Here is a 23,468-nt window from a genome sequence, read left to right on the forward strand (position 1 = left end):
CTTTGGGCTCTATTGTATAAGGAAACAAAGAAGTGTTTGAACAGGGGGCCAGTGGTATGAAAGCTTTTAAATCTGGGATTTTAATTCTGTCCTAGCTGCCACCCCCACTGACACACTCTTGATTCTGATGTATGAAATTGCAGAGTGGCCTCCTAAATCGTCTGCTTTCACATTGGCCCCACCAGAGTTATTTTCCTGAGCAGTGGGTATTAGATCCCTTTAAAAATATGTCAGATTGTGTCATTCTGCTCAAATCTCTCACCTGGCTTCTCATCCCATTCTGAGGCGGTATGGTCCTTGCAATAATTGGTGACCTTGCTACCTGTGTTGTGGGGTCTGTAGAGGTGTAGCACCAGCTGAATCTCAACCACCCACCCCGAGCTACTGACTCAGAATCTACATTTTACCAAGAGCTTCAGGCGATTTGAATGTCCATCAAGGTTTGAGAATCAGCTTGAAGTCTCCTTCTGTACCCCTCCCACACTTTCCTCTTGCTCGTCCCTGCAGCAGACATCATGGCTGACTGCATCCTCCTGCTATAGAAACATTCACTGTTCATTTATCCCCCAGATGTCTGTCCCCTCATCTCTTTCAGCCTTTCCCAAAAGTCATCATCTTGGTAAATCATCCCCCGACAACACTGGTTTAAACTGCAACCCCTCACGTACTGTTACGTGTCTCCCCTGGATTATTTTTCTCTCTGGCCCTTAACATTTCCAGCATATGTCATTATTTATCTGTTTGCTTACTCTCTATCTCTTTCTAATAAGATACATGACAGCAGAGAGTTTTGTCACTACTCTGTTCCTGTTACCTAGAACAGTGATCAATATGCATTTATCAAATTCATGAATCAGATGAGCTAACACACATAAAACTGAACACAGTCTGTTGGGAGTAGGCCCTTAATAATTGATATCTATAATTAATATTATGTTTTCTTGACATCTAGGGAATTTCTGCTAACCAGAGCATAGTCATCATTGAAAGAACAAAAATTAACATTTTGGACAAGTGTCCAATTAGTGACTAATGCTGTGAAAGGTTGAAAAGAAATTATTATAATAATCCTCAGTAGAGAGTAAAGTTCATGAGGGAAAGAAGTGTGTGTGTGTGTGTGTGTGTGTGTGTGTGTGTGTGTTTGGGTGGGGGGGTGTTTTTGTTCTTTCTTTTTGATTTTTCTCCATTGTCTGGCATGGTACCATCTGAGCCACCAGAAAAACCCACCAGGCAATTGGCAGACACTAAATAATAAATGAATAACTGTATCTTTCAACATATAAAGGTGGTTGATAAGAATCCGTCTTTATTTTTTCAGCACGAGCCTGAATGGCTTCTTAGATATAGTTCTCTTTCTGATTTTCTTGTGTTAGTATATTTGTCATTAACTTGAAGCGACACTATTCTTAATCTGAATGCAACACCTTTAAGACAAATCATTGCCATCTCTGGTTAAAACCAAGTGGCTTAATTATTTAAGGAGGATTGATAACAATACACGACAAGGATGACACAGCTGTTAGCTATGTTAGGAAACTTGGTAAGCATTTTACCTGTGTCATCTCACTGAATATCTTCAACAATATTACAAGCTAACTATTGTTTTATTACCTATAATGTGTATTTTAAGATGCATAAACTGAGGTCTAGGAAGGCTAGGTAATATGCCCAAGGTCACATTTCTTCTGAGCTACTGATGCCCTTCAGAATGAGTTAGGTCAAGGGTCAAGAATTTATCTAGTTTCTGTAACTTCTTTCAAATTTTATAATATTTTTAGTGGAACTCTTTTTTCCCCCCTGTGAGCAAATTGCTGCATGAAGGCTCAATGATTAGAATAGATAACAGAAATGGATCAAGCAGGGGTTAGGCAGATTGCAGACTATTTCCTTAGCCCTCTCCTTTGCCTCCTCCTTACCCACTGGCTGCATATAATACCTTTGTAGAATCTCAGTGACCTAAGGACACATCTGCTCTGTAGAAAGGAGGTCAGATAGGTTTCTAAAGAGTAGGCAGAAACCTTGAAGCCATGCAAAGACAAAGGGGTCACAGAAACCATCCAAACAGGTAGGAAAGATTCTATACAAAGGATTCTGTGAGCTGTCTTTACAGATCAGATATGGATGTCAAAATCAGACTATATTTATATAAGTGACCTGGAAATCCAAGAAAAATTTTGGACCAGATCATTTGTGGGCTTCTCAGGTGACACTAGTGGTAAAGAACCTGCCTGCCAAGCAGGACATGTGAGAGACATGGGTTCGACCCCTGGATCGGGAAGGTCTCCTGGAGGAGGGCATGACAACCCACTCCAGTATTCTTGCCTAGAGAATCTCATGGGCAGAGGACCCTGGCAAGCTAGTCTATAGAGTCACAAAGACTCAGACACAACTGAAGCAACTTAGCACACAGATCATTTGTAAATCTCTACGGCTTTAAAATGTCATTGTATGGTGGTCTAGAGTGGGCAGGCATCAAAGATTTATCTGATACATAATTTCCTAAAGTATTCTCTTGCTTGTTGCTTGGCTCAGTAGGCAATGGGCAACCACAGAGAAGAGAGGCAGTGTGTATATGTATGAAGAAGATATCAGAATGCCTGTTTTAAGGACCCAGTTCTGTAATTACAAGACACCTAAAGTTGAGAAGGTCCGACTCTCTAGGTATGGCCCTTAGCTCTAACTAAGAGTAAAAGGATAAGCTGTGCTCTCCTGCCTCAGGGGTTGTCATAAAGATGAAATAATACGATGACATCTTTGGAACTACTAAAGTTGTATGCAAGTACTAATAAAATTACTAACAAAAGTATCAACAGGAAACTTCAAGTCTACAGAATACAAACACTTCACTTCTGTTGAGAAAGTTCTGTGAGATAATATTTGAATATTGAATAGTTATTTCAGTTGGTAATGTATCCCTCAATGATCTACCAATCAATTTTATCATGATCCAGCATATTGTCTGTAGCATTCATTTATTACCCATTTGACACTCATTTGATGCTTATTATTTTTTCTTTACTTAGAACTTTGCCTCTGCAGTTGTGTTAAATCATTTGAATGAAGGCATACTTGTGACAATTTCCCTTAAATAATGTTGACATCCATACATAATGGTATATTGAAAAACATTTTTTTACAGTTTGTTAAATCATAAGTAAAATTGTAAGCATTTTGAAATTTTGCCCAAAGTACATGTGATAAAATAAGATGTAAATTATCATGGTTATCATGATACAAACTATCATGGTTATTGTAATAGCCAGGAATTATTTTCTCAAATTTAAATAATTAATTGTATTCATTAAAAGAGAGACAATACAGTTGTTGGTTAACACAAGAAAAGTATGTTTGCTTTAGACTTACTGCTTCATGAAGAACTGAGGCATTGCAATGAGCAATGTTCCAACTCCCATGATCAGGCACCCAGCTCCAATTATTTTTGGCCTGTGAAGCTTGGCTCCAAAGTAGCTAACAAATGCTATAACTAAGAGATTCCCTTTGGGGAAAAGAATAAAATATTCATCAATTAGAGAACTTAGAAAGTCATCAGCGTAATTAAATGACTATAAATGAATGAATGAATGTCTATGGCAAGTTGGGCAATGTTTGTTTTGACTAAACCATCTCCCACCATCTTCCGCATCATTTGTCTTTCTTTGCTTTGATCTGAGATGACTGTTGAAACAATCTTGAGATTCATTACTTCAATCATCTCATCCCTTTATCAAAATACTTTAATAACTAACTGTTCTACCTTGTTTTCATCCACCTTAATTATTTGTCCTTTTAAAATGTTTTATCAATAAATCAAATTGTAGAAGGTTTCCTATAGTTGCACTCTTAAATTTTCCTTGGTGATTTTGAAGTAAACTTTATGACTTTCTTCATTTGTTAACATTTTCTATTAAAACCTCTATTGGTTTACCATTGCTCTTGAAACATACATCATATAGTCTTGCTTTAGCTGATATTCCCCAAAGAAAAAAGATAAACACAACAGTTTCACTTTAAATGAAATCTAATTATGAAATACTTAGTTGTGTCCAACTCTTTCAGACTCCATGGACTGTAGCCCACCAGGCCCCTCTGTTCATTGAATTTTTCAGGCAAGAATCCTGAAGTGGGTTACCATTTCCTATTCCAGGAGATCTTCCTGACCCAGGGATTAAGACAGCATCTCTTGCATCTCCTGCTTTGGCAGGCAGATTCTTTACCACTACACAACTTGGGAAGCCTGCTTGCTTACTTTTTACAAAAATAAAAGGTTATTCTACATAGCTTCATAAATACATCAATTATATTTATATAATTATATCAATGTATGCTCAGAATACAAATTTTATGAAATAGAAAGTCTCTGTAAGATATAACCATCTCTTTTTAAAAAATAAAGAATAACATTTTTTGAAGGTAGGACTTAAGGCTTTCTAAAATATCTCCAGTGAAGTTGTCGATGATGGTGATAACTTATTAAACATGCTTTAGGCAAGATTTTCTCATGCCTTGCTGTGTACAAAAATTACTGGAAAGGAGTGGCAAGGTAAATATTCACAGAAACATTAAAAATGCAGAATCTTGGCAGCTCTCAACAGTTTCTGATTTCATGGATGGGGGAGGGGATGCAGGCCAAGAAATCTGCATTTTTAATACTCATTCAAATGTGTTGATGGGGATAAATCCTGGAACATGCTTTGATAAACATTGCTTAGGGTTTTAGATTTCAAAGGACTTTAATGTTTTAGCTATTTACATTTGGAGTATTTATTTTTGTAAAGATTGTGGTGCTAGATAAAGTAAAACTTAGCATTTCTCCAGCAATTGATTGTGGAGTTTGTTGGGTGGCCTAGGTTTGAAGTTGCCGATGTTTTCAATTTTCCAGAAAGAGTGAGTTTCCTCACATCTGTAAGCAATCATCTAATTTACTACTGTCTGTTCACATTGCCAGCTTTAGTTAAGTGCAAAAACAGCAGCAATTTTTATCATTTTGAGGATAATAATGATAGTGAAAAAAGTAGCTTGCTCCTGGCTGCAGTGGCTTCAGGCTTCTTCACCAGGAAGAATTGAGCTCTTTCTAGGTTTCATATAAAAAAAGCTTAATTCAGTATGAGATCTCTTATTTAAGTATTTAGTAGAAGAGAGGTTGTAATATATATATTGATAATTATGTCTGTAGTTTTGGTAATGTGTCACAGTAAATAAACAAAACTAAATCAAAACCTAACTTTCAGTTTATAGGTAATGTGCCCCCCATCACCACCATTACCTCCTTCCCAAATTCCCATATCACCAATATGTCACAATAAAGGACACATGTTTACAGGCTGTTTCTGTGTTATATAAGTGGGTATGCCAGACACTACAAAATACCATTTGAACTTCTGTAATATCTGTAGGTTTTGCTTCCTTTATTTAGTAACCTTTCTGAGTTCTCACAAGATATACTTAGAAAATAAATGGTGATGTGTAATCTTTAAAAAATCAAATTGGATATCAAAATTCTTTCACATCTACCATTACTAACTTCTGAAAAAACAACAGGTCCAGAGAGGTTTACAATTATGTTTTTATCAAATTTTGGAGTGCTAGATTTTTCCACTTTCTCTCTCTCTTTCTTTCCCCAAACACAGTACTTCAAATAATAGAAAAGAAAGCTGCCTAACTCACGCCTATAAGACTAATACAACCTTGTAATCCAAACTAGATGAAGACAGTGAAAGAGACCAAATGCAGTGTATTCTAGGAGTGGAAGTGAGTGAAGTTGCTCAGTCATGTCTGACTCTTTGCGATCCCGTGGACTGTCACCTACCAGGCTTCTCATCCATGGAATTTTCCAGGCAAGAGTGCTGGAGTGGGTTGCCATTTCCTTCTCCAGAGGGTCTTTCTGACCCAGGGATCTAACCCAGGTCTCCCTCATTGCAGGCAGATGCTTTACCGTCTGAGTCACAAGGGAAGCCCAGAAGTGGAAGGGTACCACCAAATAAGAAACAAATCTGTTAATTAAAGCTTTATATAAAATAATGGAGGAGAAAAATTCCATGGTTATATTGTGCTCAGTCACTTCAGTCATGTCCAGCTCTTTGCGGCCCCCTGAACTGTAGCCCACCAGGCTCCTGAATCCTTGGGATTCTCCAGGCAAAAATACTGGAGTGGGTTTCCATTTCTTATTCCAGGGGATCAGACATATAAAAGCACTTAATATAATTAACCATTTATGATGAGAAAAATCTGGGCAAATTAATTTTTAAAGTGTATCTATCAAAACTGCACAGCTCATAGATTGTTTAATGGTGAAATTTTAAAAGTATTTTCATTAAGGTAAGATGTAAGGCAAGGATGCCCACTGTCACTGCTTCTATTCAACATAGTACTGAGGCCAGTGCAATAACACAAGAACAAGAAATAATATATCTAATAATGGGAAAGAATGATATAAAATTACCTTGTTTCAGACAATACAATTGTTCAGGAAACTCTACAGCATCTATAGACAATCAATTAAAATTAACAAATTCAACAAGATTGCTGTATACTTGTAACACTAGATGTTAATACTCTTCCAGTACCCTAGGAATTACTAAATAAATGTAACAAAAATTCTTTTCACAACGGCAACATAAACTTTTAAAATGTAGGAACAAATACAACAAAAAATAAGTAGTATATTTATAGTTTAATACATATAATATTGAAAGCTTATAAAAAGACCTAACTAAATGAAGATATATACCATGTTCTTGGATGGAAAGACTCATTAACATAAAATGTCAGTTATCTGATTTGACATATAAATTCTATGCAATTTCATCCAAACCAAAATGGGATATTTCAGAAAACTATTCCAAGTACAACCAAGAAAAAATTTGATAGAAAAGTTGGAAATTTTCCTACCTAATTGCAGAGCTAGTTATAAAACTGTAATCAAGAAGACAGTCTTGTATTGAGTTAGGGATCAACGGACTTATGGAAAAGATTTACACTTAAGAGATATGTTTTTATGTGATAAAGAGGGTATTTCAAATACCTGGGTTAAGTATATATTGAATTAGTGCTGATTTGGACAATTTGTTATGATGATATAAAGAGGCTGCTACCTGGCTTTGTATTTTTCTAAAATTCTATTTTAAGAATGCCTCTTTTGATCCAGCATATAAGAAGCTAGAAGAATCCTCTTCATCCTAACACTAAGTAAAAACCTGAAAAATCAACAGATCTTCTTAGATCTGTCAGAGAGGTGGGGTCATAGGGTAAACTGCTGCTCTCATAATTGGAGAGACCAACAGGCAAATGCAAAGAATTGTGGCCAGCTGGAAAAGAAATCCACAACAATAAATCTCCTTGGGAACAAGTTCTGTGGTAAGGAAAACCTGAACTGTACCTGACAAGAGGCTCAGCATTGACACTTCTGAGGGATGAAAATTCCAGAGGGATCCAGTGATTGAGGGCCCCCACACTTTTGTGAGCTTTACTTCAAGAGCTCAATTAGGTTTTCACAGTGATATTGGAGAATAAATTTTTTGTGCTTCCAGCATGGAGAGGGGAAAGGGAACCATTTTGAAATATGCCAGGGCACTCTGTTTATCTTAAGAAAGCCTGCATTTAGGGGGAACTAGTAACCAGAGTCTAACCTGCTGGGGCATGATCAGAGCCCAGCTGACCTGGGGGAAGGGAAATATCCAACTCCAGCCATTCTTGTGATCCTGTCCCACCAGTGAGGTGTTGGGGGACTGACAAGCACACCTGAAGTTCACAGTCCAGAGGCACAGACGCCCTAAGAGCCCAACGCCCCTAGGACTGTAGAAAGCTTTCACTAAGATTCCCTGGAGAAGAAAATGGCAACCCACTCCAGTATTGTTGCCTGGAGAATCCCATGGACAGAGGAGCCTGGAAGGCTACAGTCCATGGGGTTGCAAGAGTCGGACATGCTGCTGCTGCTAAGTCGCTTCAGTCATGCCCGACTCTGCGCGACCCCATAGATGGCAGCCCACCAGGTGTCCCTGGGATTCTCCAGGCAAGACCACTGGAGTGGGTTGCCATTTCCTTCTCCAATGCATGAAAGTGAAAAGTGAAAGTGAATTCACTCAGTCGTGTCTGACTCTTTGCGACCCCATGGACTGCAGCCCACCAGGCTCCTCTGTCCATGGGATTTTCCAGGCACGAGTACTGGAGTGGGTCGCCAGTGCCTTCTCTGGAGTCGGACATGACTTAGTAACTAAAGAGAAAAAGAGATAAGTGAAGATAAATTTAAAACTTTTATTTTTCTTATTTGTAATAAGTAAGTCTAGCAGGTAACAGTTCAAAATAATAATATCAAAAATGTGTTCAGTGACGTATTCTTATGTATGCACGTTTTCTTATATATAAGTGAAATAAAATGACTAAAAACAGTGATACAAAGGATGAGAAGGAAGAATTCAAATTGAAAGATACAATCTGCCAAAAATAACATAGAAAGAAACAGATAATCTGAATACACCTGTATCTATTAAAGAAATTGAAACAATAGTTAATATTCTACCAATACAGAAAGTACCACATCAGATAGATTCACCGTGAACTTTTCCAAACAATTAATGAAGAAATTATACTCATTCTCTACAATCTCTTTCAGAAGATAGAGAGGGAATACCTCCTAATTCTTTGAGGGTAACACTGCCCTAATACCAACACCAGAAAAGGCATTACAAGAAAAGAAAACAAACTGAAACATCTCCTGAACATAGGAGCAAAAATTGTCATCAACATAATAGCAAATCAAATCCAACAGTATATAGAAATAATTATATGTTAAAACCAAGCAGGACTTATCCCAGGTATCCAGGGCTGTTTCAGCAATAGAAAATCAATTAATGTAATCCATCACATCAACAGGTTAAAGAAGAAAAATCACATGCTCGTATCAATATGTGCAGAAAAAACATTTGGCAAAATTCTACAACCAATCATGATAAAAAAAAAAAAACCTACATGAACTTGAAAGATACAGAAATGTCCTCAAGTGGATTTTTTAAAAAAACTACCAAAAAGTATAGCTAATATCATAATTAACGGTAAGAAATTCAAAGCTTTTCCACTAAGATCAGGCACAAGGCAAGCATGTGTCCTCTTAAAATTCCTTTTCAATATTGTACGGGGAGTCCAACTAAATGCAATAAAACAAGAAAAGGAAGTAAAAGTATGCAGATTTGAAAGAAAGAAATAAAACTGTCTTTCTTCCCATAGGACATGATCATCTTTGTAGAAAGTCTGAAAGAATTAACAAAAGAACTCCTGTAACTAATATGTGACTATAGAAGGGTTGTAAGATACAAAGTTAATACACAAAAGTCAATCATTTTCTAGTATGCCAGCAGTGAACAATTGGAGTTTAAAAACATATCATCTACATTAGCACCTCCTAAAATAAGTATAAATTTAACAAAATACATACAAGATCTACATGAAGAGATCATGTATAAAACTATACAAGAGATCATCTATAAAACTCTGACTAAAGAAATCAACTAACTCTATACATGGAGCGAGATCATATCCCACATCCACAGATAGGAAAACTCTGTATTATCAAGACATCAGTTCTTTCCTATTTGATCTATGTAGTCAATGCAATCTCAGTCAAAACCACAGCAAGTTATTTGTGGATAGTGACAAACTGATTCTAAAGTTCACATGGAGAAGTAAAATACCTAGGCAGCCAGAAGTAAAATACCTAGAACAGCCAACAAAATATTGAAGAAAAAAATGTTGGAGGACAGACACCACCCAATTTCAAGACATGCTATAAAGCCATAGTAATGAAGACAGTGTGACATAGGTGAAAGAATAGACAGATACATAGAACATAATAGACAGCCCAGAAAAGACCTACATGAATTATAGTTAACTGGTCTTTGGGCTCCAAAATCACTGCTGATGGTGATTGCAGCCATGAAATTAAAAGATGCTTACTCCTTGGAAGGAAGGTTATGGCCAACCTCGATAGCATATTTAAAAGCAGAGACATTACTTTGCCAACAAAAGTACGTCTAGTCAAGGCTATGGTTTTTCCAGTGGTCATGTATGGATGTGAGAGTTGGACGGTGAAGAAAGCTGAGCGCCGCAGAATTGATGCTTTTGAACTGTGGTGTTGGAGAAGACTCTTGAGAGTCCCTTGGACTGCAAGGAGATCCAATCAATCCATCCTAAAAGAGATCAATCCTGGGTGTTCATTGAAAGGTCTGATGTTGAAGCTGAAACTCCAATACTTTGGCCACCTCATGTGAAGGGTTGACTCATTGGAAAAGACCCTAATGCTGGGTAGGATTGGGGGCGGGAGGAGAAGGGGACGACAGAGGATGAGATGGTTGGATGGCATCACCGACTCAATGGACATGGGTTTGGGTAGACTCCGGGAGTTGGTGAGGGACAGGGAGGCCTGGCATGCTGCAATTCATGGGGTCGCAAAGAGTCGGACACGACTGAGCGCCTGAACTGAACTGAACTGAACTGGTCTTTGAGAAGGGAGCAAAAGCAACACAATAAAGCAAAGATAGTCTTCTCAATAAATGATTCTGGAAGAACTTGACATCCACAAGCAAAAGAACCAACAAAAAATCCTTAATCTAGACATAAACTTTAGTTTTCACAAAAATAAACTCGAAATGGATCACGGATCTAAGTATAAAATGTGAAACTATAATACTTCTAGAATATAACATAGAAAACCTAGATGACCCTGGGTTTAAGTGTTAGCCACTCAATTGTGTCCCGCTCTTTGTGACCCCATGGACTGTAGCTCATAAGGCTCCTGTGTCCATGGGATTTCCCATGCAAGAATACTGGAATGGGTTGCCATTCCCTCCTCTAGGAGATGTTCCTGACCCAGGGATTGAACCTGGGTCTCCTACATTGGTAGGCAGATTCTTTATCATCTGAGCTACCAGAGAAGAACCTGGGTTTGGTGATTACTTTTTAGAAATAACACCAAAAGCACAATCCATGAAAGAAAAAAAAACGATAAGCTAGACTTTATTAAAATTAAGAATTTCTGCTCTATGAAAGATAATGTTAAGAGACTTAAAAGACAAGCCACATACCAAGAGAAAATATTTGAAAAAGCCATATCAGATAAAGGACTGTTATCCAAAATACATGAAGAACACTTAAAATCTAACAATAAGAACACAAACAACCTGTTTAAAACATGGGCTAAATACCTTGACAGATCACCAAAGATACACCAATGGCAAATAAACACAAAAAAGAGATATTCAAGTTTGCATATCATCAGGAAACTACAAATAAAAAAAAAAATGAAACACTACTACGTATCTATTAGAATGGCCAAAATCTAGAACATTAAATGGTGCTGAGCGTGTGGGAGTAACAAGAACTCTCATTTGTTGTTGAGCTCTCATTCCAAATGGTACAGCCACTTTGGAAGACAATTTGGCAGTGTCTTACAAAACTAAACGTATTCTTCCCATAAGACCCAGCAAGTATGCTCCAATGTATTTCCCCCAAAGAGTTGAAAACTTACGTCTACACAAAAATCTGCGCATGTTTATAGTAGCTCTATTCATAATTGCCAAAACTTAGAAGCAGTTGAGAAGTCCTTTAGTAGATGAACAGATAAACTAAAGTCCATCTGGAAGATAGATTATTATTCAGTGCTAAAAAAATCATTTACCCAGTATGAAAAGACATGTAAGAACCTTAAATGCTTATTGCCATGTGAAAGAAGCCAATCTGAAAAAGCTACATACTGGATGGTTCCAAATAAATAGCATTCTGACATAGGCAAAACTATGGAGACAGTTAAAAGATCAGTAGTTACCAAGGGATAGAGGGTAGGGATGGATGGATAGTCAGAGCACAGAGGATTTTTAGGGCATTGAAAGTGCTCTGTATGATACTTTAATAGTGGATACATGTCATTATACATTTTTCAATCCCATAGAATACATAACACCAAGAGTGAACCTTAATGTAGACTCTTGACTCTGAATGATAATGACGTGTCATTGTATGTCATCAACTATAATGAATCCCACTCTGGTGGGGGATGTGGATAATGGGGGAGGCTATGAATATGTGCCAGTAGAGGGTATATGAGAAATCTCTATCTGCTCACTCTTGCTGTGAACCCAAAACTGCCTGGAAAAGCAAAAGCTTTTACATATTTAGAAGAAAACACCTGGGAAAATATTTGTAACAAAGAATTAATATCTAGAGATATTAGTAGGTCTTGATATAGAAAAAAATTCCTGGCCATTGTTTGAGAAAGAGTCCTTTGGGAAAATTTTACTTGGGAAGAAACTGAGTGTCCAGTATGTGGATATTAGATGATAATGACAATTGATATTAGAGGATAAATGAAATTGTTCTCCAAAAAATAATTGAAGAATTTAAAGCTAGAGACAGAGGGTGGGAATGGGTCCAGAACACTGGAAGGGAGGAATGTGGAGAGAGACAAAGGAGTGAATTAAAATTATGGTCAGGAAACCCACTTTTCTGGAAAACTAGGGCTTGCAATTAACTAGAGCAATCCCGTGATGTTTGGGATAAAGTTTTGCAATGAAAGTAAGAGGACTTTTATTGCATCTAATCCAGTAAACAATTTCTATCCTTAGAATGCTCTGGAAGGGTTAATGTGAATTTAGACTCAGGGTCCTTTTTCACTTCCTGTGTAACATTAGTACCCTCTATTAGATATAGATCCTCTCAAGTTTTGCACTGGGGTCTGGGAATGTAAGAGTAAGTTTGGACCAGATTCTAAGTTTCTTCAGCTCTAAAATGTTTTTATACTATAACCTAGAGTAAGCAATAATCAAAGAAATATTTCATGTATAATTTTCTATCTGCATATTTCTTCTTTTTTCTGTAAATCTAATTTATTCCTTTGATCTGCATCAGTTTCCTCTTTGTACTTGTTTCTTCTCTTGATGCAGTGTTACCTTTAACCTTGACTCTTTGTGGCGTTTTTGTAAGCAAAAATTATTTATTTTTGGTTGTGCTGGGTCTTTATTACTGTGTGCCGGCTTTCTCTAGTTCCAGCAAGCAGGAGCTAGTCTCTAGTTGCAGGGCACAGGCTTCTAATTGTGGTAGCTTCTCTTATTGTGGGGCATGAACTCTAGGGCATGCAGGCTTTAGCAGTTGTGGCTTACATGCTCAGTTGCCCCAAGGCATGTGAAATCTTCCTTGAGCAAGGATCGAACCCATGTCCCCTGCATTTGCAGGAAGATTCTTAACCACTGGATCACCAGGGAAGTTCTCTCCATGGTTTTTCATTCTGTTTGGGGTTGTAGGTAGGGCAGGCATCAAAGAATACATCTACTAACCAGACCTATCTAACGCAGGGGTCCCATAAACCCCAGGGCCAAGGACCAGTACTAGTCTGTGGCCTGTTAGGAGCGGGGGACACAGCAGGAGGTGAGCATTGGACAAGTGAGTGAAGCTTCATCTATATTTACAGGAAGCTCCCCATCGCTCACATTACTGCCTGAGCTCAGGAAAACAAGCTCAGAGCTCCCACTGATTCTGCATTATGGTGAGGTATATAATAATTTCATTATATATCACAATATAATAATAAAAGGTATAACGTGAACAATAAATGTAACGCACTTATTGCAATGTAATCATCTCAAAACCGTCCCCTCCCATGCCATTCACAGAAAAATTGTCTTCCTTGAAACTGGTCCCTGGTGCCAAAAAGGTTGGGAACCACTGATCTAAGGAGTTTACACAAGGGAGTGATACGATCAGATGTTTTATAAACTTGTTACACAGATTGCAGCCCATTGATGAATAGCATCAACATTGTATTGAAGCTTGTTAGATATGCAGGGCCTTACTTCCCTTCCTACAGAATCAGTCTATGCATTTTAACAAAATTGTCCAGTCATTTGTGTGAATATTAATGTTTGACTAGCACTGATCCAAGACATTTTTTCTGTAAGATGTTGAAAGATGGATTTGGGAAGCAAAAGCCTGAAGGTAAAAGATTACCTATATACTCTCTTCATTCTTATTGTGTTATTTAGGGTGCATGCTCAGTCGCTAAGTCATGTCCAACTCTTTGCAACCCCGTGGACTGTAGCCCACCAGTCTTCTCTGTCGATGGGATTTTCCAGCCAAGAACATTGGAGTGGGTGGCCATTTCCTTCTCAAGTTATTTAGGGTAAGAACTGAAATACATAGTATGAACTTATATGATCAGGCCCCCCAAGATAAGTGTTCTCTTGCTCTCTGTACATCCCCTGTCCAACCATGGCCTGCTTCAGTTACACCCTGCTCACATGACTGACCTTCCTATATACTTGCCCCTCCAGCTACTGATTGTTCTAACTTCAGATCAGAACATCTCCACAGGATAGCTTATCAAAGGGGCAGTGAGGGGGCGTGTCTCTTACTGGTCCTGGGAAACCAATAAGCCAACCTGAAAGGAATTCCCCCTATGGATGGTAAGCTCCCCCCTCTTCCCCTGGAGCAAAGACTACCACCAAGTCCTCCTGCCTGCCATCTTCCGCACACATGGTGGGGTGTTGCCCCAGGGCATTGCTTCAGACAGATAAGGCCTCTCAGTTAAACCATTGATGTCTCTATCACTGACTCCAGGCCCTATGTCTTCAGTTAGAGACTTAGAAATACGGTGGGGGTGGTGGGGTGGGGGGTGAGGGGCAAGGAGAGGGTGGGATGTATGGCGAAAGTAACATGAAAACATATATTACCATATGTAAAATAGATAGCCAATGGGAATTTGCATTGTGACTCAGGGAACTCAAACCAGAACTCTGTAACAACCTAGAGGGGTCAGATGGGGAGAGAGGTGGGAGGAAGGTTCAAGAGGGAGAGGACGTATATATACCTGTGGCTGATTCATACTGAGGTATGGCAGAAACCAACACAAGACTGTAAAGCAATTATTCTTCAATTAAAAATAAATTAAAAAAAACTTAAAAAAAAAAGCTGGGCCAAGTACAGGGCTTTCTAGCCTGTGACCCAACAGAATGAAAAAAGTAATTGTTGAAGAGTTGAAAAAGATTTCTTCACTCTTCTAAAGGTTCAAGTGAAGCTGAACCTGGAGCCATTATTATAGCATGTTACTTGAATTTCAACAGGCACTAAGGACCACAGAGGCTACTAATTTGTTTATTTCAACCAAAGATCGAAGACTTTAGTTTATCAGTTTAGGAAGATGACTAAGCAGGATTATGCTCTTTAAAATACTTCCAAAACAGTGACTAAAATCTCTTGGTCTTTTCAAGTCCTAAGAGGAAGTATAGAGTTGGTGGCTAACCAAAGGCCCCAGAGAGTAGAATTTTTGTTTCCTGCTTTGCTCTAGTGTCGTTATTAATAGAATTCCTTTATCTTGTTTGTAGGCCACTGGGCAGAAACACTCCTTTTATGGCTCAACTTTTTCTTAAATTATTACAATACATTTTTATTATAAAAATTTTATTGTGATAATTCAAAGACCTCCTTTGAATTCTTACAAATTTTGAATCACAGGGCTTCCAGAATATAACTTTTGTAAAGATGTTTCCCACATACTTCTAACTCAAAATACCAGCAGCATTTCACCCTCTCTCCTTGAAAAATCTCACTCTGATTGAAAACTTGTGTGAGTCATATGATAGAGAAAATCTGGGGCAGGATGTTAATTGTTTACTTGGAGAGAACAAATTGCCTCTACTGTAGCACAGGGCTTCCCAGGTGGCTCTGTGGTAAAGAATCCACCTGCAGTGCAGGAGACCTGGGTTCGATCCCTGGATCGGGAGGATTCCCTGAAGAATGAAATAGCAACCCACTCCAATATTCTTGCCTGGGAAATTCAATGGACAGAGGAGCCTGGTGGGCTACAGTCGCTGGAGTCACAAAAGAATCGGACATGACTGAGCACATATGTACACACTGTAGCACAAGGCTGTGGCAAATTATGTCCAAATAAGATTTTACACATAGAGTCTGATTTTGCACAGAGAGCAGATAACAATATGCAGTGAGGATGTCCTTCAGTCACGCCTAGAAACTTTGTACTTAAAAGTAAAGTCAGGTATCTGTAATACATACCAATTTCAAAACTACCATCAATAATGCCCACCAGTGAAGAAGGGATATCAAACCTTCTCTCTATCTGAGTGATGGTGCTCTTCAGATAGCCTTCTGCCAGTGCTTTGGCAAAGTAAACGAAAGACAAGGCACCCAAGAACACCTGGAAAATATGACAGGTCACACTTAGTCTAAATCCAGCCTGACCTAAAACTGGAAATTTGATAAACAAAGAAACAAACACAAACCAAGAACCACGGAACAAACTTGTTACCGTCGAAGATTTCATTCAAGCACAGTAACAGTCTTCTTCCCACCTCAAGCTCATGTGAAGTTCTAAAAATTCAAATTTTCTTAGAAGTAATAAATTTTCATTTATAATGTATATTGAATTTCTTTTTTCCCTTTCTCCTCCGCTCCCCAAAGGATATTTAAAGGTGTCTCGGCTTTGAAAAGAAGATCCATTGCTTGGGGAAGCAGAAGGAGGAAGGAGCCATTGAAAGGTAAGAAAATAAAAACCATAAACCAGACACTTAACATCTTATCACAAGTCTATTACTCATGACTGTGTTTCACAGGGATGGTACATGTTCCAGCAGGGAACGTAATAGATGAGAAGTAGAACTACTATTCCTAGTGATTAAGTTCATATTAAAGTTAAATCAACACTCAGATTCTTATTCAGTGAACAAAATATTTGTTTGATATCTGGCTTGTGTGTTTTGCTAGACCTGGGTCTGTGATGGAGTATCCATAGGTAGATTATATGGAAAAAGCATTGAATATGTTTGATGTGAAGAAGGTACAGGAACTTGGAGTCACATTGAGTTCCATTTAAAAGGGAATTCTGTCCCTTACCACGTGGGTAGGAAAGTCAAAATTTTTGATTATAGAACAGAAATAAAATGGATGTTTTGTAGATTGAATGTTGCAACTGTGCATAGAATAGTAACTGATCCATGGTAGATATTTAATAAATAATAGTTTCTTTTACCTCTCTTCTTTCTGTTTATGAGGGACATTCAAGTGAGCCAGAAAAGTAATATTTAGAAATTTAACCTGCATGGTCAAGCAAAGATTGCTTTCATTGTCTGGCAAAATGTGATTTTCATAAATTTCATCTAAGATCACTTTTTATTTTTCATTTTAAACTTTGTATTTTGTCTTGGGGTATAGCCGATTAACACTGTTGTGATAGTTGCAGGTAGAGAGCAAAGGGACTCAGCCATGTACGTATTCTCTCCCAAACTTCCTTCCCAACCAGGTTGCCATATAACATTGAGCAGAGTTCCATGTGCTATAGAGTAGGTCCTTGTTGATTATCCATTTTAAGTATAGCAATGTGTACATGTTCATCTCAAACTCCCTTACTATCTCTCCCCCCATTCTTCCCCCTGGCAACCATAAGTTAAGATTATTTTTTAAAATGGAAAAAATTTCTCACTTGTAGTTACAACATGGATCGAGAGCCAAGAGCATGGACTTCATCAAATTCTCCGACACTCTTCAGTTAACCACTTATGGTTGTTAATCACTTAATTGCTTGTTACCTTTAGTTGACCACAGCAGGGTTGTTTCTCCTCTGAGGAGGGATATTCTGTTTTAAAAGAAAGCCTCCCAGCAGGTTGCATGGAATTTTTGCTGAATAACCGGATATTTTCTTTGGATGAAGTGTCCATTTTGAAAAAGTTCCTTGATTCTGATCTGTCAAAGTTGATTTTTAAAGTAAAAAAAAAAAAAATTTAATACACATCCAGTTTTAATTTCCATGCAGTTTGTTAAACGATGTTTTTATGTCACAGTGGATCACAATTCTGTAGACATAATACTATGTGAAGCTCCCTTATTTTACCACAGTAAGTTGGCAAAGTTTTTCAATTAAAATTGACCAGGATAACTGATTAAGCAATCCTGCTATTGGGAGTCTGTAGCCAGCATTCTTTCTCAATCCCTCCAGTAAGCCTCATTATGGCAAAGAATAAATTTAAATGTTGCCTTTGGAATAAATAAAGAGGGAGAATTTTGCTAACTTTGTGGTCTTGCCAACTAAAACTAGAGGCAAGCAGGAAGTGAGGAAGAGGAATTCAGCCATTTGAATATTGATTCATTGGAATTAAATCTTTAAAACCTTTAAATCTATTATCTTTGTGGAATGAATAGAAAAGACTGATGCCCCTGGTAGATGCCTATAATACACCATGACTCCTATAGGGCTGTAGCATCCAAAGTAAATCTTAAAATATGGGTTGGGGGAGAAGGGGACCACTCTGTGTAACATTTTAGTTTGACAAATAGGGAAGCAGCATGATTTATACCTCAGGCTTAGTTTTCATTCAGGCCCAAGTAGTCTTTGGTGTGCCTTAAAGGAAGTAAGATGCCTCCTTTCCTGTGTCTAATTCCCACCCTCCTTTGTCCTTACCGAACTTTTCACAGGTTCATATACTCTAAACTTCTTTTCTTTTGATTCTCATCAATATTTACATATCCTATGCCCCCACTTCTTTAGGATTCCATATAGCTCACTGCCTGCCTGCTAAAGTAGTCTTAGTGAAGGGATTTAGAAATAAAATAACTTTTGGATCACCCTAATGTTTATTAGATGATGTATTTATACATTAATAGAGATTTTCTATATTCTCATCATACTAAAAGAATGACATTAGGGATAAAACTTAATGTTCTGTGGTAGAAATTTAAAATGATTCTATGAGTATATTACCTTGCCTTTATGTAATGATTGTTCTGTGTCTATTCAACCTCATTTTTCATAGTTTGAATTCATAGATAGTATCTCCAGCTGACTTAGTGGTAAAGAATCTGCCTGCCAGTGCAGGAGACACAGGTATAATCCCTGGCTTGGGAAGAGCTCCTGGAAGAGGGCATGGCAACCCAGTCTAGTATTCTTGCCTGGAGAATCCCATGGACAAAGAAGCCTGATGGGCTACAGTCCATGGGGTCTCTGAGCCAGGTGGGCTACAGTCCATGGTGCACTACAGTCCGTGGGGACACAGTGAGCTACTGATCATGCACACGCATGTGTATGTTACCTTGACTTTATGTAATGCTTGTTCTGTGTTTACTCAGTCTCATCTTTCATAGTTTGATTTCCTAGATGGTATCTCAAATTGAAAAATCAAGAAATAGCAGTGAACAAATTGTATTTTGAGATATGGAGTTAAATAACAGAAGAAAGACCTAAAAGATTTAAAAGTGGAGGGATTTTCTCCAGGGAATGAGAAATGGGTTGAGAAGGGTAGGTCAAGGACTTGTTTTTGTTTTAAACTTGCTATTACACTTTTAGATTACTCAATTTCATAAACAGGCATAAATTTAACTTTTTAAAAATGGATAAAGGAAAGTGAGGAAAACAAAAAATTTAAAGCCAAAAAATAAACAAAGAGCAGAGAATTCTAAACAAGAGCAAAAGCCAAAGACAAATGAACACAATATTAGTAAGATCTAAACACGGATGTTTAGAATACAAAATAAAAATTATGGGAAATATATAGAAATAACTTTAAGGTCTTTTCAAAATGGATAACTTTCTAGCAAATATAAGTTGCTATATTGATACAAACCAGGAGAAAAACACAGCTAAGAAAAACAGTAACAAAAATGCTCTAAACCTATCCCCTAAGTAAAAATAGTAAGACTAGATGATGTAACAGGGGTGCTTTATCAAGGAATATCCTTTAAGGAAAAATAGTAGATAATGGAAACAGATGCTAATAGTCTCCATTCATTTGACCAAGCCAGAATTATCTTAATAACAAAATCTCATTAAGATAGCACCAAAAATGAAAAGAACCAACCTAGAGATGCTAAAATCCTAAATACAATACTCGAAGATACAATTAATTAAAATTATATAATTAAGATTTTTTAAAAAAATATAACAACTGATTAATATTAGGAACTTTTCACTTAAATCATCATATTAAAAATTCAAAAGGTTACATGTATAATATATCAAGACATCACATTGTGTACCTTACATATATACAATCTTTATTGTCAGTCATATTTCAATAAAGATAGAAAAATTCAAAATAAAAAATAATAAAACTTCAGAAGATGCAGCATATCAGGTGATAAAGTTCAACAGGCATTCATGATTTTAAAATGTTTAAGAAATTGAGTACATAGATATTCTTTTTTACTATTTGATACCAATAGCCAACTTCTTATAACCACTGAATCATTAAAACTAGCTTTTCAGAATGATATTTTGCCGGAACAGTGAAAAAACATTTGGGAAGCATTGAGTTAAATAGATATCTTTACTAAAAAAATACCTTTACTTAAACCCCTGTAGAGACATATTGCTTATAAAAAAATTACCTAAATGTCCACAAATTACGGTATACTCACATAGGAAATCTTTGAAATCATTAGAAATTAGTGTAAAGAAGTGAATACAGAAATATATAACTTTTTATTACAGAGTTGATTTTAAAAATACAATGCTTAAAAACAATATATATGTGTATAAAATAATAGAAACATACATTCACTGGTGTGTATACATAGAAACAAAGCTACAGAAAGTTTATAAAAACAGGTTAGGGAGAGAAAAGATGGCAGAGGAGTAGGTAGACAGAGAGTACATCTCTTTTCATGAACGCATCAGGAATACACCTTCAGATGCAGATCTTGCACAGCACCAGCTGAAAACAGGCAGGAGTCCCTGACCACCAGAAAGGAATATATAGATCCACGCAAATCTCAGTAATATGAAGGAAGGAAGGGAAAAAGAAGAGAATAGTGAGCAAGCTGGACCTGCACCCAGGGTGTGGGCAAGCTGAAAGCAGGGGCAAGATCCCCACTTTGAGGCAATAGATTGGAACCAAGGGAAAGGCTGTTGGAGAGTAGAGGAGCTGATCTGTGACAGTCTGAATGGAGTGAGAGTCACATAGACGATCTGTGCCGCAGCCCTACATACCCTGGTCAAGGATGCAAGTCCACTGGAACATGCAGCAGTTGGGCGCTGGAGCACAGGGACTGGAGAGCAATCCCAGGGTGAGGGCTGCTGTTGACTGTGGGGAGATGGCCTGAGGGAATGGGAGGGAGATAGTGGCAGGGAATACCTTTGGAGGAGAGCTGGGCAGCCAATGGGTGCAGGGTGCTAGTGCTGAGTCACACGCAGGGATGGAGCCATCGCTGTAGCCTCTGGTTGGTTTCCTGACCAGAGATTAGGCCTGAGCCTGTGGCATGGGAGCACTGAGTCTGGAACGCTGGACTGCCAGAGAACTCCTGACCCCAGGGAGTATTAATTAGTGAGAACTCTCTGGAAGACCTCCACCTGTATCCAAGACCTGGCAGCACTCCGTGTAGGATGCCTCACCCAAACAACAAGGAAGACAAGAACACAAACCCAATCGTCAGCAGATAGGCTTCCCACAGACACCCCAAAACACACCACCTCACACAGTGCTGCCCATCAGAGGGAAGGAAAACCCTCTTCCCACCAGAACACAGGCACAAGTGTTCATGAAGCCCAAAATGAAGCCTACACAAACCATTAGAACAGCCTCACCCACTGAGGGCAGAGACCAAAACCAAGAGGAACTAAGGCCCTATAGCTTAGGGAAAGGAGACCTAACACAGAGTAAGATAGATAAATGAAAAAGAAACACTGTGCAAATGAAGGAACAAGGTAAAAGCCCACAGAACCAAATAAATGAAGGGGAAAGAGGCAAACTACCTGAGAAAGAATTCAGAGTAATGATGGTAAAGATGATGCAAACTCTCAAAAGTAGAATGGAGAAAATTATTTAACACATTTAACAAGGACCTAGAAGAAATAAAAGATTGGACATACAGTGACAACACAATTACTGAAATTAAAAATACTCGAAAAGGAATCAATAGCAGAATAATTAAGGCAGAAGAATGGATAAGTGAGCTGGAAAATTTGCTGTTGTTCAATTGCTAAGTCATGTCTGACTTTTTACAACCCCATGAACTGCAGAATGCCGGGCTTCCCTGTCCTTCACTCTCTCCCTGAGTATGCTCAAACTCACGTCCATTGAGTCAGTCATGCCATCCAGCTATCTCATCCTGTCACCCACTTCTTCTCTTGCCCTCAGTCTTTCCCTGCATCAGGGTCTTTTCCAATGAATCAGGTCTTTGCTACAGGTGGGCAAAATATCGAAGCTTTAAAGTATTGGAGCTGGAGTATTCAAAGTATTGGAGCTGGAAGATAGAATATTAGAAATAACTGCTGAAGAGCAGAATATAGAAAAAAAAGAATGAAAAGAATTGAAGATAGTCTCAAGAGCCTCTGGGGCAATATTAAACAGACCAACATTTGAATTACAGGGTCCCAGAAGAAGAGATGGCGAAGGAAATGGCAACCCACTCCAGTATTCTTGCCTAGAGAATCCTGTGGACAGAGGAGCCTGGTGGGCCGCTGCCCATAGGGTCGTACAGATTTGGGCATGACTGTAGCGACTTAGCATGCATGCATGCTTTGGAGAAGGAAATGGCAACCCACTCCAGTATTCTTGCCTGGAGAATTCCATGGACAGAGGAGTCTGGTGGGATGCCATCTATGGGGTTGCATAGAATCAGACACAATTGAAGCAACTTAGCAGCAGCAGCAGCAGCAGCAGCAGAAGAGAAAATGAAAGGGTCTGAGAAAACTTGTGAATAGATTATGGTCAAAAATGAAGTCCACGAAGCACAGAGAGTCCCATACAGTATAAACCCAGGGAGAAACATGTTGAGACACATGTTAATCAAACTAACAAAAATTAACACAAGGAAAAAATATTAAAAGCAGCAAGGGAAAAGCAACAAGTAATATACAAAGGAAACCCCATACAGTTAACAGCTGATCTTTCAACAGAAACTCTGCAGGCCAGAAGGGAATGGCAGGATATATTTAAAGTAATGAAAGGGAAAAATCTACAACCAAGATTACTCTTCCCAGCAAGGATGTCATTAAAAATTGATGGAGAAATCAAAATCTTTACGGACAAACAAAAGCTAAGAGAATTTAGTATCACCAAACTAGCTTTACAACAAATGCTAAAGGGACTTCTATAGGAAGGATACACAAAAGAAGGAAAAGTTCTATAGAAACAAACTAAAAGAAATTAATAAAATGTCAATAGGAACATATGTATCAATAACTACTTTAAATATAAATAGATTAAAGTAGAAAGCCAAAAGCACAGACTGGCTGAATGGATACAAAAACAAGACCTATACTATCTACAAGAGACTTTTCAAACATAGAGACATACAGACTGAAAGCAGAAGATGGAAAAAAATAGTCCACACAAGAGGAAATTAAAAGAAAGCTGGAGTAGCAATTCTTGTATCAGGCAAAATAGACCTTAAAATAAAGCGTGATATAAGAGATAAGGAGAGACACTATATAAAGATTAAGAGATCAATTGAAGAAGATGTAACGAATGTAAATGCTTATGCAC

General features: G+C 37.9%; 1 protein-coding gene and 1 long non-coding RNA gene across 3 annotated transcripts in view; one reads left to right on the forward strand and one right to left on the reverse strand.

Moving 5' to 3' along the window:
* Positions 1–23,468, forward strand: part of LOC145546186 (uncharacterized) — a 238,619-nt gene that overhangs the window by 169,383 nt on the left and 45,768 nt on the right. The window contains exon 3 of the long non-coding RNA XR_014082627.1: positions 16,456–16,532. This is a non-coding gene — a long non-coding RNA (uncharacterized LOC145546186). The remainder of the gene's footprint in view (positions 1–16,455; positions 16,533–23,468) is intronic.
* SLCO1C1 (solute carrier organic anion transporter family member 1C1) overlaps positions 1–23,468 on the reverse strand; it is a 77,333-nt gene that overhangs the window by 48,486 nt on the left and 5,379 nt on the right. Inside the window, exons 2-4 of one of the 2 annotated variants that reach the window (XM_081592261.1) lie at positions 17,580–17,733; positions 16,051–16,192; positions 3,364–3,496 (exon numbers count right to left, since the gene is read on the reverse strand). In XM_081592261.1, the coding sequence (XP_081448387.1) occupies positions 3,364–3,496; positions 16,051–16,192; positions 17,580–17,708 (404 nt within the window). In that variant the 5' untranslated portion in view covers positions 17,709–17,733. Of the gene's footprint in view, positions 1–3,363; positions 3,497–16,050; positions 16,193–17,579; positions 17,734–23,468 lie in introns of those variants that run through there. The other variant, XM_081592262.1, reaches the window with a different exon arrangement.

This window comes from Giraffa tippelskirchi, chromosome 4 (assembly GCF_054371585.1).
Source record: "Giraffa tippelskirchi isolate mGirTip1 chromosome 4, T2T-mGirTip1v1.2.pri, whole genome shotgun sequence".
In the NCBI taxonomy this organism is placed as follows: Eukaryota; Metazoa; Chordata; class Mammalia; order Artiodactyla; family Giraffidae; genus Giraffa; species Giraffa tippelskirchi.